General features: G+C 45.7%; 1 protein-coding gene across 1 annotated transcript in view; it reads right to left on the reverse strand.

The window, feature by feature from the left end:
• Nucleotides 1-12,119: 12,119 nt before the first annotated feature.
• Trio (trio Rho guanine nucleotide exchange factor) overlaps nucleotides 12,120-15,522 on the reverse strand; it is a 299,667-nt gene continuing 296,264 nt past the window's right edge. Inside the window, exons 55-56 of the mRNA XM_029543932.1 lie at nucleotides 14,925-15,063; nucleotides 12,120-14,484 (exon numbers count right to left, since the gene is read on the reverse strand). Coding sequence (XP_029399792.1) covers nucleotides 13,936-14,484; nucleotides 14,925-15,063 — 688 coding nt within the window. The 3' untranslated portion in view covers nucleotides 12,120-13,935. The remainder of the gene's footprint in view (nucleotides 14,485-14,924; nucleotides 15,064-15,522) is intronic.

The following is a 15,522-nucleotide window of genomic DNA, read 5'->3' on the forward strand; positions in this document are numbered from 1 at the left end:
TGACATTTTATAACATTGAGCTGTCCAATTCCATAATTATGGTATTTTCTTCCATTTACTTAGTATCTTTAAGAATCATACCATTAGAACACCCATTCTAGCCAGGCGTGGTGGTGCACGCCTTTAATCCCAGCACTCAGGAGGCAGAGGCAGGCAGATTTCTGAGTTTGAGGCCAGCCTGGTTTACAGAGTGAGTTCCAGGACAGCCAGGTCAACACAGAGAAACCTTGTCTCGAAAAACCAAACCAAACCAAACCAAAACAAACCAAACAACAACAACAAAAAAAAAAACCCCACCCATTCTAAATTTCAGAGCAGATCCTGCTATTTAGCACCCTGGACTTCAGTTCTTGCAATTTTGTCATTTGACAGACGCGGAGGGTGAACAGATAACTAGCGATGCTATACAACTGGACACTCTTGCCCAGAGTTACGGTCAAAGCCACATCGTTCTGCAGCCAGGAGAGAATCTTTCCAGTTTAGCCCCGGGGAAAGCCGATTGTAGTCACTGCTGGGTGAAGTGAATCAAGATGGGTCATGACATAAGATAGGCTAAAAGATGGGCAGATGCCACCAAACATCTCGGATGGACATGAGTTCTGGGTCTCTAATCTGAGACTGAGCCTACTGTTGAAGCTACTTTCCTTCTAAGTGACTTGCTTATTTTCAAAGCATTATCTTCATTCTTGGATTGGATAGAGATAGCCATTCAACTTACATGACAGTCAGCTTTCCTGTAAATGACCAACTGCCAACTAGAATTAACCCCAGCTTCATTTCTCCAACTGCCACTGAAGAACAGAGGGTCATGGTGGGTATCAAAAAACGCATGGAACCCACCATGGGAGGATGGACTTTTCTATTTAAAAATACGAATCTTTTTTATTGCTAATAAACCATACATTTATGTTTTCTGCAATGCTTGGGGTCTATGGAAAGTCATTTTGCAGATATGTGATTTTTTTTTAAGCAAACATTTAGAAATGGTGACTTAATCACAGTAGCAAGTAACACACACAATGCAAACAATTATAAAATTTGATGTTAGCAGTAACCTTATTAAAAATGACACGCAGATGGCTAACTCTCATAGGAAAGGTGCTATGCAGGACACTGGGGTCAGGGGTGGGGTCATCAATGCACATGTTCAGTAGTGGACCTGACCGGCTACAATACTGACCTGCCAGGTGAGATAAGAGCACTAGTGCAATAATGGCAGGACTGTTACAGGGTTAACCAATGACTCTATGCTTGGATTTGAGGCCTAGAAATTCAGTTCATGCCTAGTACTATAAACTTGGCTAAAAGCACATAGCTGGTGAGGTCATAGGCCTTGCCAGGGAACTTACAATTATTGTTTTTGCTAAACAGTCACATTTTCAAACTGCCCTGTAGCCCTGTGTATGTATGTATGTATATATATATATATATATATATATATATATATATATATATATATGTGTGTGTGTGTGTGTGTGTGTGTATATATATATATATATATATATGTGTGTGTGTGTGTGTGTGTGTGTGTGTGTGTGTGTGTGTGTTTCAAGACAGGGTTTCTCTGTGTAGCCCTGGCTGTCCTGGAACTCACTCTGTAGACCAGGCTGGCCTCGAACTCAGAAATCTGCCTGCCTCTGCCTCCCAAGTGCTGGGGTTAAAGGCTTGCACCACCACTGCCCAGTGTCATTATTTATATTTATACCTGTAGATTAATGTTATCAATCTTGGAGCTTCTTTTGGCTGGCAGTGGGTAGCAATGCAGTGGCTCACCACTGGCCAAAGTGATAAGAAACAATGGTTGTTAAGTATTCGTTTTCACAGGGCCCAGCAAAAGCTAAGTGGTCAGAGTGGAGAGAGTAAGAATGTGGGGCAGATGCTGGAATGACCGTGTCCTGAAGGATCCAGGAGAGCAGACATTGTCTACACAGCTATGGGAACATCCCCAACCCCGGGAGAGTGGGGCCCTTGCCATTGGCAGGGAGGGATGTGGTCCAGATTCTTTCTTCATTGGTGACTTTGCAAACAAGGAGAGGGGCAATGGAATCAAGATACCCAAAAGTGGGAATAGGGGGCCCTCTGTGGAAGCCTAAGTGCTCTCTCTCTCTCTCTCTCTCTCTCTCTCTCTCTCTCTCTCTGTGTGTGTGTGTGTGTGTGTGTGTCCTTCTCAGTGGATTTCTCTCTCTTTTTTTTTGGAGAAAGGGCCTCACTATGTAGCACTGACCAGCCTGAAACTTTATATGTAGATGTAGAGTAGACTGGCCTTGAACTCACAGAGATAGACCTTCCTCTGCCTCCCAAATGCAGGGATTAAAGGTACATCTGGCTTCCCCTTATTTTCTGAGACAGGGTTTCTCTTTGAATCAGGACAGTATTGACTCTGCTGGCTGGCCAGCCAGTGAGCTCCAGCAGTCTGCCTGTCTCTCTCTCTCCCCTCTGTTTTGGGATTATAGGTGTGCACTGACACGCCTGGCTTATTTTGTTTTTGTTTGATTCAAGGGCCTCATTATAGCCTTGGCTGGCCTGAAATTCACTGCGTAGACCGGGCTGGCCTTGAACTCATGAAGAGCAGCTTGCCTCTGCCTCCTAAGTGCTGTAATTTATAACATGCACTTAAGCAGTGTCGGATTTGGGTTCTATCTCATGCAATGGGCTTTAAGTCAGATCAGTTATTGGTTGGTTTCTCCCTTAAGCTCTGTGCCACCATTGCCCTAACCTGTCCTGTAGGTCACACACCATTGTGGAAAACGGTTTTGTGGCTGGCTTGGTGTTTGCACTTCTCATCTGATGACATGCAAAGAACCTTTCTGTGTCAAAGATGCTGGGATGGAGGGGTGAAGACTCTAGGCTGACACCAGCTTGCCATCTCCATGTTCAATGAGTAGTGTTGCTGCTGCCTTCAGAAATGAGGCCCGGCTTTCAGTTTGTGGAGAGCAACAGCTTGTGTTGTTTTGGGATTCCCTTGTGTGCCCTTTAGCTGACGGTTCAATTTGATGTAACCCAAACCCGGTATTGGAAGCTTTCTTTAGTGACAAGAGTTGGTCACTCCCATTATTTGGTGATTTTGTTTAGGTCGCCTTCATATATAGATATATTTTAGGAAGTTTGTACTTTGTACTGTATTAGGTATCCACACTACCCCTCAAATGCCCCTTAATTTAGGTTTCTCTTCCTGATTTCCCTCCCACAATCTTGTCTCCTCTCCCCCACCTCAGCAGATCCTCTAATTCCAACCCCCCTTGCATCCATATTAATCTATTCTATTTCCTTTTCCTAATCAGATCTATCTATTCCTTCTACTACTTTATGCTTACCAATGAGAGACCAGACCAACTCCATCTTGGGTTCAGGCTCCATCTTAGAGAACCTGACCTAAGGCTGAACTTGAGTTAACCACCAAGCCTGCATCTAGCACTGGTCTCCAGGTCACTCCCTAACAACAACCAACCGGGGGGGTGGGGGGAGCAGAAGCTGCCGTTGGACTCATGAAAGCTTATGGTTTGGCTCCCAGCACCAGCCAATCATTTGAAAACCAATTCCATCATAGCCATCAGATGTGTGCTGTACTGGCTAGCTTTGTGTCAACTTGACACAGCTGGAGTTATCACAGAGAAAGGAGCTTTAGTTGGGGAAGTGCCTCCATGAGATTCAGCTGTAAGGCATTTTCTCAATTAGTGATCAAGAGGGGAGGGCCCCTTGTGGGTGGTGCCATCTCTTGGCTGGTAGTCTTGGTTCTATAAGAGAGCAGGCTGAGCAAGCCAGGGGAAGCAAGCCAGTAAAGAACATCCCTCCATGGTCTCTGCATCAGCTCCTGATTTCTGACCTGCTTGAGTTCCAGTCCTGCATCCTTTGGTGATTAACAGCAGTATGGAAATGTAAGCTGAATAAACCCTTTCCTCCCCAACTTGCTTCTTGGTCATGATGTTGTGCAGGAATAGAAACCCTGACTAAGACATGTGCCAAGCTGGAAATCCCCCACTTGTTTGCTTCTCTCTATAAATGCTTGCTTGAGATTGGGCTCAGGGATTCACCCTTCCGTTCTGATACGTCTGCCCAAGCTCGAGCTTGAATAAAGACCCGAGTGCGACTGCATCAGAATCAGCTCCTTGGTGGCCTTTTGTGGTTCTAGGAATGGGCACAACACCCTCTGTGGGCCTGTGGATTGTAGCTTGGTTATCATCAACTTCATAGCGAATATCTACATGTAAGTGATTACATAGCATATTGGTCTTTCTGAGTCTGGGATATATCACTCGGCATGATTTTTTTTTTTTTTCTAGTTCCATCCATTTGCCTGCAAATGTATCACATACCCAACACTGCTTGGCAGAGCTCAGAGAACCCCGTTGGAAGAGGATGAGAAAGTGAATAAGAACCAGAGGGGATGACCTTTACATCATTGGTGACCCTTACATGCAGAGAACAAGGCTCTCTGAATTAACAGGAGGCAGCTCAGATGAACTCACAGAGACTGAAGCAGCAAGCACAGGGCCTGCCTGGGTCTGCACTAGGTCCTCTCTGTGTATATCATGGCTTCCAGCTTAGTGGTTTTTTTTATGGGCCTCCTGAGTGTGTGATGAGTGGGTCTCTGATTCTTGTGCCTTCCCTTGGGGATCTTTTCCTTCTGCTGGTTGGTCTTGTCCAACTTTGATGTGTTAGTTTTGTTTTATCTTACTATATTTTATTTTGCTATATTTTTTAAACAAACGAACAAGTGAACAAATGAACAAACAAATGAATGAATGAAAACCTAGCCACTAGGGTAAAAGGTAACAACTGAACTGTAACTTATACCTGCTGGGAGAGAGAAATCAGTTTTCTTCAATAGAGTGACAGAGAATATATCAAGTATTCTAGGAGAGGCCTCATGTTCAGGAGTAGTTGAGTAAAAGACTTCACATATTTTTTCTTTTAGTTATTATTTGTATGTGTGTGTGTGTGTGTGTGTGTGTGCGCGCGCGCGCGCACGTGCGCGCACATGCAAGCATGTATGAGTGGGTATGTGTGCATGTGCTTTTATTTGGTCACAATTTGGTGAGATTTTTTATTCTTTTTGTTTGGGGGATGCTTTTTTGTTCCTTAGCTTGGGGGGAGGGGTGTTATACTGAATTTTTAAGGAAAACTTAAAGGTAGGTGGGTAGGGAGGGGAGAGGATCTGGAAGGACTTGGGGGAAGGGAAAGGATATGATCATAATATGTTTAAACTTAAAAATTGTTTTAAATAATAAAAAGAAATTCTAATATAAAAGAATAAATAAAAACTTGCACAGCACCTGCCTTTTTATGTGGGCCCTGAGGATCCAAACCTTGATCTTCATGCTTCCACGGCAAGGACTTTATCCGCTGAGCCGTCTCCTTCCTCTCAGGAGGGCTATTTTGAAGACAGACCTAAAACGTGGAGAGCTGGGGACACAGAGGACAGACAGTGTTGCTGAGATTTCTGGCTGAAGGTCAGAGTGAGGGGTTGACATGTGGGTGGATGAGAGCCGTGAAGTACACATGGAGTTAAGTAGTTATCCAGAAAGCAGGGAAACATGCTGGGGACGGAGCTAGGAGCTAGCTATCAGTGTGGAGCTGGTGTGACAAGCTGGGCGTGGCTTCTTAGGAGTTATTAGCATCCTAATCTTTAGAACCAAAGAACTCTACTGCTTCTGCCTAGGAGGAAGTGATTAAGGATCTTGAGATGGAGGGAATTTCTGGATTATCCAGATGACCCTAAAGGGGATGGCCCAAAAAAGGAGGCAGGGGCAGATTCGACTAGATGCAGGCTATGAGAAAATGGAACAAAGACGTGGAAGTGCTGGCCCTGAGGCTGGAAGGGATCACAAGCAAGTTTGCATCAAGAATGCAGAAGGATCAGGGGCAGGTTCTCCGAAGGACCTCAGAAGACGGACGGACGGAGGGGTGTTCTCAGGCACCTCTCCTCCTGCCTCGAATCCTAGTCCTGGATACTCCCCCCCCCCCCCGTGACTGTGAGGATTTCTTTGAAAGCACTTATTTTGTGATAGTCCTTATCACTGTCGCACAGAAAGGAATACATTAACTGAGGCGGCTCACGGAATACGTGTGGGAAGACTCTGTCTCCCACAGAGAAACCAGGTCAGGCCACAGTTCAGGCGAGCGAAGGCAGGGTCTGCTCACCGCTCTGTCATGCCTCCTGTTTGTCTGATCAGTCGTAAAAACTGAAACAGGAAATCGAGGTCCTCTGACTTCCTGTCGTCTTTGGTGAACCCTGGCAAAAATCCATTGTGTAGGAGGGGCTTGTCTTATAAGATGGTTTTTGTGTCTGAAAAACAAAACAACCAAAAAAAACAAAACAAAAAAAAACCAAAAAACCAAAACAAAAACAAACCTAGCTGCTTTGTATCTTTTCTCTCTTGGTGTAAACAGGCCCATGTATCCTAAGCAGTTCTCCAGCGATCAGCCCAGTGTGTCTCCAGCCCTGCCTCGTACCAGCATTCTGACACAGTCGTTGCTATTTGAGCTCTTTAACAGGAATAAATGGAGTTATAAAGAACTGGTGGGTAGACCCGAGGAAGAGGCTCTCAGCCTTCAGAAGCGGTGCAGAGCGAGTTTCCTCTGATGCTGGTGCTGACGTCAGCTTGCTATACTCTTTTCTTTTCCTTGAACATTCACAAGAACTTTTGAATGACAAACCTGTATCTTTCACTAGGAGGTAGATGAGAGGAGCTTGACAGACCTGGACAGAAGCCCTGAGCTGAGCTGCCAGCAGAGGAGCGACAGACAGAGCAAAAGATAACAGTGTAACTCCTGAATGGCAAAGAAGAAATGGCTAGTGGGAGAGATAGCTGAGGAAGCAAATCCCGTCAGATCCAGTCTCCCAAGAGTCCCGCCCTCTGTAGCCACAGACAGGACAGTGTGGTGCCTGCTTCCTCTCTTAGAGGTTCTGTTTCTCTTCAAGGCCCAGCTCAACTGATGTCTCTGTGAGACAGTTCTTTGTACTGTCTGCTTTAGCAATCATTTAAGTCCGTTGTCTTCTCCCTCCCTCCAGATCCTTTTCAACAGCAGAGGCAACGAGCCCCCACGCATGCATCCTCACTGGGCACTGTGTACCGCCCACCAGTCATGGCGCTCACTGGCCTGTCTAGCCTCTCACTTCCGGTCTCTCATCATTATGCCCTGGGTATTATGAGACAGTAGTAGGTGCCAAGTGTTAACAGCTAAGTAAGATTTCTTTACGAAATAAGTCCCCGGAAGTTACCAGATAGTAAATGTGCAGAGCTTAACCTCTGACACTCACCAGTGTGGTGCCTACTGTGAAAAAGAAAACCAAGCAGGTCACGTGTCTTAGGAGGTAAATGTCATATAACCCTAAAGCTATGAAGCTTCAAGAGTGAGCCTGACCCTGGACTTCAGCGTCTGGGAGGAGAGAGTTCACATTCTCTTTCCCTCTCCTGTTAATTCCAACAAACAGCTCTGGGCTTTGTATGTGAAGAGTGCAGGAAGTCTCTGCAAAGTGAGGAAAAGATGGCAGAGTACTCAGAGACCTCAGGTCTTCGAGATTTCTTATTGTGGCATCCGCCCATACCTGGAGCTGAAGTAGCCAGCAGCCTGGAAGTGACAACTGGTGGAGACCAAAAGACCCCACAAAGCCCATGCCTACACTAAGGATAAGGCCCAGCCTAGCCAGGGCTAAGGGGTTTTCAGGCAGCAGCTGAGTGGCTACCCTCTCTGGCAACACATCACAGCAGAAAGTGTAGTTCCAACACAACCAGTAGACAAGTGCAGAGCCACAACTTTACCCCTGCCCTGCCCAAATGAGGCACGAAATCCCTGATTGTGCTCGAGGATACCAAGTGGGGAGCCAGTCTAAGCACCCTAAATTCTCAGCTCGACTCAGGAGGGAGATTAGGAATGGGCAAAACATAGCTCTCCCTGACATCACCAGGCCATTCTGGTGTGTCACTGGCTCTTTGTGTTCCTAGGTTCAGGAACCCTTTTGCTCAATTCAAAATAGAAATCACGAAGAGAGAAGCAATGGCATGCAAATGAGGCTTTACTCAGGAAGGAGAAGAGTTACTTAATGGGTCCCTGTAGGATGTGAAGGGCAGAGAGATCCTACACGGATAGGAAGGGGTGCAGCTAGCTGTTGCAGAAGGCCCCAGGACTTCTGCACAGCTCTCTGCAATTCTTTAGCTTTAGCACTGAGGTTGGCAGTTGGCAGAGAGGTAAACTTGTACCTTGGGTTCCTCTGTGCTTGCCTGGTAAGAGACAGCCCAGGTGCCAACCCAGGAAGGCCTTCATGGCTCAGTGACTCCTGAACCTGGTAATTGGTAGAAACAATTCCTTGAATCCCTGTTTGCTTTTGGTTGGGAACCCTGGTGGGAGGAGAATTAGGACTTCCTTGCTGTGGCTCAGCACCGCTTTCCCAGGCAGAGTGTCTGCTCTTACTGGTACCAGAGAAGACTGTGTGGGGAGCTTATCCTTTCATTTCCACCCACCACCAACAGCATTCCCACCCTCTCTAATGACAGAGTAGCACCAGCAGAGCCTGGTACAGTTATGCTTTGCATCGTCACTTGGAGGTCCTATGACAATCTTCGCCCTCTATGGTACTAGAAGCCTAGCAAGAGTGCCCTTTCCTGCTGAAGTGATGTCTGAGAAAGCTGATTAAATCAGGTTTCTATAAGAATCCTACAGTCTAATGCCCCAAACCTCCTCACTTAAAAGTAAAATAATTCAACCAGAAGAGTCTCAGCAGAAATAAAAAGATGAACAGTCAATACAAGCACTGATGTAGGCATGTGAGATTTTTCTGACAAAAACCTTTAGGCAGCCATACTTAAAAAAAAATTAGGAGTGTGGCTGAGAGAAATGAATAGAAAATGTAAGCAAGAAAATAGACATAAAGGAAACTCAAAATTTTAGAACTTAAAATATAACAAACTCAATAGATGCGCTTAACAGAATATTATAGGAGACAGAAGAAATAAAAATGAGTGACAGTTGATTTGTCACTGGAAGCCATGAAGGCCTGTAGGAAGTGGTATTTTCCAAGTACTAAAGAAAGACTGTCAAAATTGAGCAAAAATGTTGTTAAAAACCAAGGGATAATAAGGATATTCCTCCAGGAAGGAAAACCTTAAGAATTATTGTCATCAGAATGCCCCTCAATGACAGATGACATGTATCCTAAGTAGAAAGGATACAGGAAGAGATTGAGGGTACCAAATAGGAAGAACAGACAAGGGAGAGAATAAAAGCATCTATAATTACTGTGATGGTTTACATATGCTCGGCCCAGGGAGTGGTACTATTAGAGGGTGTGGTCCTGTTGGAGTAGGTGTGTCACTGTGGGTGTGGGCTTTAAGACCCTTGTGCTAGCTGCCTTCAGATGAAGATGTAGAACTTTCAGCTTCTCCAGCACCATGCCTGCCTATCCTGCTTCTCCTGCTACCATGCTCCCACCTTGGTAATGGACTGAACCTCTGAACCTGTAAGCCAGCCCCAATTCAATGTTGTCCTTTTAAGAGTTGCCTTGGTCATGGTGTCTGTTCACAGCATTAAACCCTAACTAGAGTTGCATTGGTCACAGTGTCTGGTTGTTACAAATGAACAAGTGAAAAGGGCGTGGTGGTGCATGCCTTTAATCCCAGCACTCAGGAGGCAGAGGCAGGCGGATTTCTGAGTTTGAGGCCAGCCTGGTCTATGGTCTACAGAGTGAGTTCCAGGACAGCCAGGGCTATACAGAGAAACCCTGTCTCGAAAAACCAAAAACCAAAAAAAAAAAAAAAAAAAAAAAAAAGACATCATAGTTCCCAATGTAGAGATGAGACATTTGAAGCAACTGCCACTGGGAGAGGTAGCACTGCAGAGAAGTAGGTTGATGTTACTCTTCATTGTTAACTCCGCTGGATTAGGAATCACCTAGGAGACACGCCTCTGAGTAGTCTTGTGTTTCCAGAGAGGTTTGACTGAGAGGGCAAGACATGGCCTTTATGTGGGTGGTACCATCCCACAGTTTGGGGGTCCTGCTGGAGGCCATCACGTTTTGGCTCCAGAATACCAAGAGAAGGTTGAATCGCCAGAATCCACCAGGTTTTGGTGCCTCCATCAGTTACCTGGATGTCAGAGCTGGCCTAGGACAAAACCCATAGCTGAAGTGGGAAGCATGAGCTCTCTTCTCTCGATTGATGGAATAAACCAGACACAGCATGATCAATTCTTCCTTGAACAATACAAGTGATTGCTATCCAGTGAATAAGAAGCAAGTAGTCATCATACTGATGAAGGAATTTGTTATTATAATTGAAAACCACACACACACACACACACACACACACACACACACACACACACAAAATTCTCTAGGATTTGCTGGAAAATTCTATGAAACACTTAATGATACATAAATGACAAGGTTTCTCTGTATGTAGCCTTGGCTGTCCTGGAATTGGCTTTGTAGTTTCTAGACTAGATTGGCCTTGAACCTCTGCTCTGAGTGCTGGGATCAAAGGCTTACACGATCATGCTAGATTAGACACAGATTGTTATGCAATCCCTTGCAGGCAAATAGAGATGACACTGTCCAGGTCACCTTGTAAAGTTAGTCCTACCTGATGCCAGGGGCAGTGATGGTGGGGAGAGAGCTGCAGACCAGTGGCCATGAGTACACGAGAGAAAAAAAAAAAAAATCAAGAGATCACCACAGATAGTTCGGAAGACAGTCTATGTACCAGGCCAAGGTGGGGGCCTCACTCCGAGTCATTCAAAGTCAGCTCGGTAATTGAAAATTAAATGTATTATTAGGTTAAAGAAAAATCATTTGACGTACAGAAAGATCACCTGGTAATAGCTAATGCCCATTCATGATTTAAAAAAGAACTCTCAGAGAGGAATATATAAGCCTTATTAATAAGAACTTACCAGGACAGATGTGGCCACTAAGGGGCAACAGGAGGAGACTGTCTGATGATACTGACAAGCTGTGTCGATATCAGTATCCTGAGGTGAAACGATGTTAGTATCAAGACACCACCACAAGAGTAAGAGCGTGTAATATAACTGTGTGTAATATAACCGCATAAGCCAGAATGACCTAAGACATGACAGTGTCCAGGTCACCTTATGTAGTTAGTCCCATGAATGACAACTTACATGAAATTCCAAGGCAAGTTCATCCACAGAAGATAGAACTCAGAAGAGAGATGCTTGCTGGCAGAGAGGGATTTTTTTTTTGGGGGGGAGGGATATTTTTGTGTAATGATTTCATGTACAAGTATACAATTGATGTAGTTTAGTGTACATTATATATAATGCTATATATACCCAATATTAATATAGAGAGATCGAATTAGGCAAGGATTGGGAAGGACTCTACTGGTTTCAAAAATCATTTTCACCTCCCCATTAGGTCTCAGACACATATACAAGTGGCATCTTTTCTCCTAGTGTCCAAAGGTGGTATAATGCCTTTTAAATGAACACTTGCTACAAGATGTTACGACAGATTCTGCCAAAAATCCTGGTGATCCCACACACCTCTTAGATAAAGTGTAGCTGTGGGCCGAAAAGATTTGTAAAAAAAATACAAGCATCTTGATATTCCTAGGGGAGGGGATCCTTGAAATCATGACAAGCCAATCTTGCCACGGGCCTTTCTCCATACCCTTCAGTCAGCACACAGGCACAAGCTGACATCCCAGAAGAAACCCCCAAAATAACTGAGAGATGGTATTGGTGATCAGGGAGAGAGACCTGCGGGTTGGACAGTGAGGAAACTGGACTCAGCCCACCCTGCAGTGACCCAGAGCGCCAGCAGAGGGGGGCTGGAAGTGTTCTGGGAAAGGGTGGGCCCTGTGGGGTGTAAGCGGCAATACTTTTGTTTTTCTGAGGCCAGATTGAAACGCCCTTCATCAGGAAAACAGGGTCCCCTGCATCAGGATGAGCTGAGGCCCCATTACCAAAAGACAGCCAGTATGCTGTCACATACTAGTAGTGTGTGGGCTATGCCTGACCACCCTGCATCACAAGCCTGAACCAGCTATCCCCAGACCACAATCCCCCCTCACTCTTAAACATCACCCCCTGCCATGCCTTTCTCAGGGACTGCTCTAATTGAGCAGCGATTAATTTAAATAAAAAACCTAACACCAGGATCAGGCAAATATGTTTAATTTTTTAAAATAACTGATGGCAAAATAAAATATTTACATCACATCATACTGTGTAAACATGTACGGTCTCTGTACAAAGAAATATACATGCAAAAAAATAATGTAAAAGTTTTAACTGAAATACTCAAAGAAAACAGTACACAAATAAAAGTTATGAGGTTACAGATACACATCCAGTTTTTGAATCCAATTTCTCTTAAAAAGTTTCTGTACAATTTTACAAGAAACAAACAAACAAACAAACAAAAAACCCAACAGAAGAATAAATAAAATACACCGGAAACTGCAAAGGTCCTTAATTATGCCAGTTTATGGCTCACGACCCAGATGTCTGTCTGGCTTGGGAAGCAAGCTGGTCTCTTTTTTTTAAGTGTATTTCACACAATAAAGATAAAAAGACATCCAGAAAAATCCAAGCTTGCCAGAAATCCAACTTCTTGTGTTGAAGGACTTCCCACACCAGCGCCAGCTCCTCCACAGTGGCTCCGGCACTGCGTACCGCCTCAGGGTGGCCAGTACTTAATTGGCTTTCTTACCAAAAGCTTAAAATCCAGCCAATTTTTATACAGAAAGTTGAATGTCAAAAAGTCTAAAAAGTAGTAAATGTTCAGACTGATTCTGGGAAAAAATAATACTTTGGCATTCTGAATAATAGCATAATAAAATTTAAAACATTACCCTATTATCCAGTTTTATATTCAGAGTATGAAATCACTTTTTACAGTCCTCAAAACTGACAAATTTCACGAAGAGTTAAGTGTCCTTGACAGATGGCACAGGGCTACGACCCACCCCCAACACACACAGAACCATAAAGCTCACTTGCGAAGTATGTGCTTTTTCTATATATTTATTACACGTATAACAGAAGTCTTCATAAATAGTTGCAGAAAATGTTAAAGCCACAACATTGCACATGGTATAAAATAAAAACAAAACAAAAACAAAAAAACCCCTATGAGTGCATTTACAGTATTTTCATCTGACTGTATACCGTTCAACAATCTGATTGACGGTTTGGGGTGGTGGGGATGGGGAGGGGCCAGTGGGGCTGGACCCAGCCTCAAGTTTCCACTGGATGGACAGACCCCATCAGACCCCCCGAGAGGAAGGCCCAGGCGGTGGGTAGGAAGGGAGGGGGTGGGGGATTGCCAGACAAAAGGCAGGAAGAGTCTTATGTACAAGTAAGGCCTACATTTCATCAGAGCAAAACCATTCATTATATTTTATGCAAAAGATTGAGGTTGAACACACATCTCAGAAGCCAAGTCTGGTGTCTGGCAGAATGTACCCAGACGAGGCAGCTGGAAAAGCTCAGTGCCAGGTGAACACCAAGCTCTGGCTGAGCCCACGGGAGTGGCTGCCACCTGGCGAGTCTTTCCCAGAAATGCACAGTATCTCAGTTCTGTGTAATACCAGTGGTTTGAACATAGGCATGTGTTTCTTTGAATAAATCTTGAAAATGTTAAATTTGCAAAATTCTATCCAAGTTCATTTAAAAAAAAGTATCTCTTTATTATTATTATTATTATTTTTTTTTTTTGCAGGAACCTGAATAAAATACTGTGATCCAGCAATGCGGTCTCTGCCCGTGCAGTGTAACTGAAGGTCCTCCACCCCAGCGCACCTTGCAGCTCTGAGCCCAAGCGCTGCTGAGCACAGTTCACTTGGAATGCCATTTCACACGATGAACAGCCGGCGGCCGGCCACTTAAGTTTTGGTTTGGTTTCCTCTTCAAAAATTCAAATTAACAGCTGATTGGCAGGTGAAAGAGAATGAGAAAGAACTTCAAGATAGGTCAAACTCTAGGCAGAAGCCTGCTCTGTAAGAAGTTTTTAATGCTACGGATAGGTCGAACATCATTCTGGTGTTTGCGCCGCTCAATGAAGGAGGTCAGTCTGGACGTGTCGAGGACGCCCGTGCCTTTGCCGCTGCCGTTGCCTGCCTGCAGCCACTGTTCCTGCAGGGCCAGTGCAGCCGAGGGACGCTTGGCGGGGTCCTCCTGCAGGAGGAAGCACACGAATTCTTTGGCCTTCTGGCTAACTCCTTGAAAGTAGTCCTCTGGGAAGCTAAAGTCCAGCCGGCAAATATTCAGGCAGGTCTCTTCCACGCTGTCATCCAGGAAGGGGGACACGCCGCTGAGCAGCACGTAGGTGAGCACCCCAACACTCCATGTGTCCGCGGTCAGGGAGACAGGGTTCCCGAGAATGATTTCTGGGGCTGCAAACTCGGGGTTCCCCAGCAACTGGTGGATGTAGTAGGTGGTGTTGAGCTGGACAGCGTCTCCGAAGTCAGTCAGTTTAATGGTTGGCTTGGCCAAACTCTGATCCACCAAGATATTCTCAGGCTAGAATGTAGGAGGAGACACTGTCATTGGCAAACACCCCTAATCCATGCTCAGTCGGACCACTGTCAGGATCCTACGGTGAGGCGGAAGTCAGCCACACCACTGCCACCCAAAGGAAGTTCTTTGGGCCAGTGAGGGAACAGGCTGGAGAGGAACAGTCCCCTAGGAGTGGCTCTCTCAACATTGTTTACTTTTCCCAAGGCACCCTCAAGTGGTAGACTCCAGGCCAACTTGGCAGCACTGACGGGAACTTCCTAAACTTCTCCTGACCCAACAGAGTGAACTACTAGTACTTTCCAGTTGAGTTTACTGAAGGCAACACAAGGAAAGGATGGGAATCTGCCCCAGGGTCCTCCTCTCCCCGGCTGCCAGGCTTAGTGACCTATCTAGACCCGCCCTTGCCCAGCCCCGGTGGGGGGGGGGAGGGGAGGGCTGCCAACCTTTAGGTCCAGGTGTGCTATCCGGCAGTTGTGAAGGTATCGGACAGCTTCCAGAACTTCCCCCAGGTGCGCTCTGACCTTCCCTTCGGTGAGGCTTCCCCACCGGACCACACAGTCGAGGAGGCGGCCCTGGTCGGCTCTACAAGGTAAGAAGAACATTTCTCATGCTGCCTTTCAAGTCACAGGCCATTCTAGGGAGACATCGACCCCACTGTACTCCACTGTACCTCCACTGGGTGGCATAGTACAGGGAGGGGGTTCTGGCCCCCTCACTGAGATGATCCAAGTGGGTAATGGCTGGGGGAGAGCTGCAGCCAGGAACTGCAACCCTGTTGTGTGTTGCTATGGCAAGCTGCTGGGCAGTATCTATGCATGGATGTAGATAACTGCTGGAATAAGGAAGGCTTACCCACCTCACTTAGCCTACACTTCCTTCCTGACATATAAAGCATGCCACATGAAGACGGATGAGGTCATGCTGTAAAAAGCCACATGCTGCCGGCTGTGGTGGCGCACAGCTTTAATCCCAGCACTCGGGAGGCAGAGGCAGGTGGATTTCTGAGTTCGAGGCCAGCCTGGTCTACAGAGTGAGTTCCAG

Source organism: Mus pahari, chromosome 11, assembly GCF_900095145.1.
Source record: "Mus pahari chromosome 11, PAHARI_EIJ_v1.1, whole genome shotgun sequence".
NCBI classification, from domain to species: domain Eukaryota; kingdom Metazoa; phylum Chordata; class Mammalia; order Rodentia; family Muridae; genus Mus; species Mus pahari.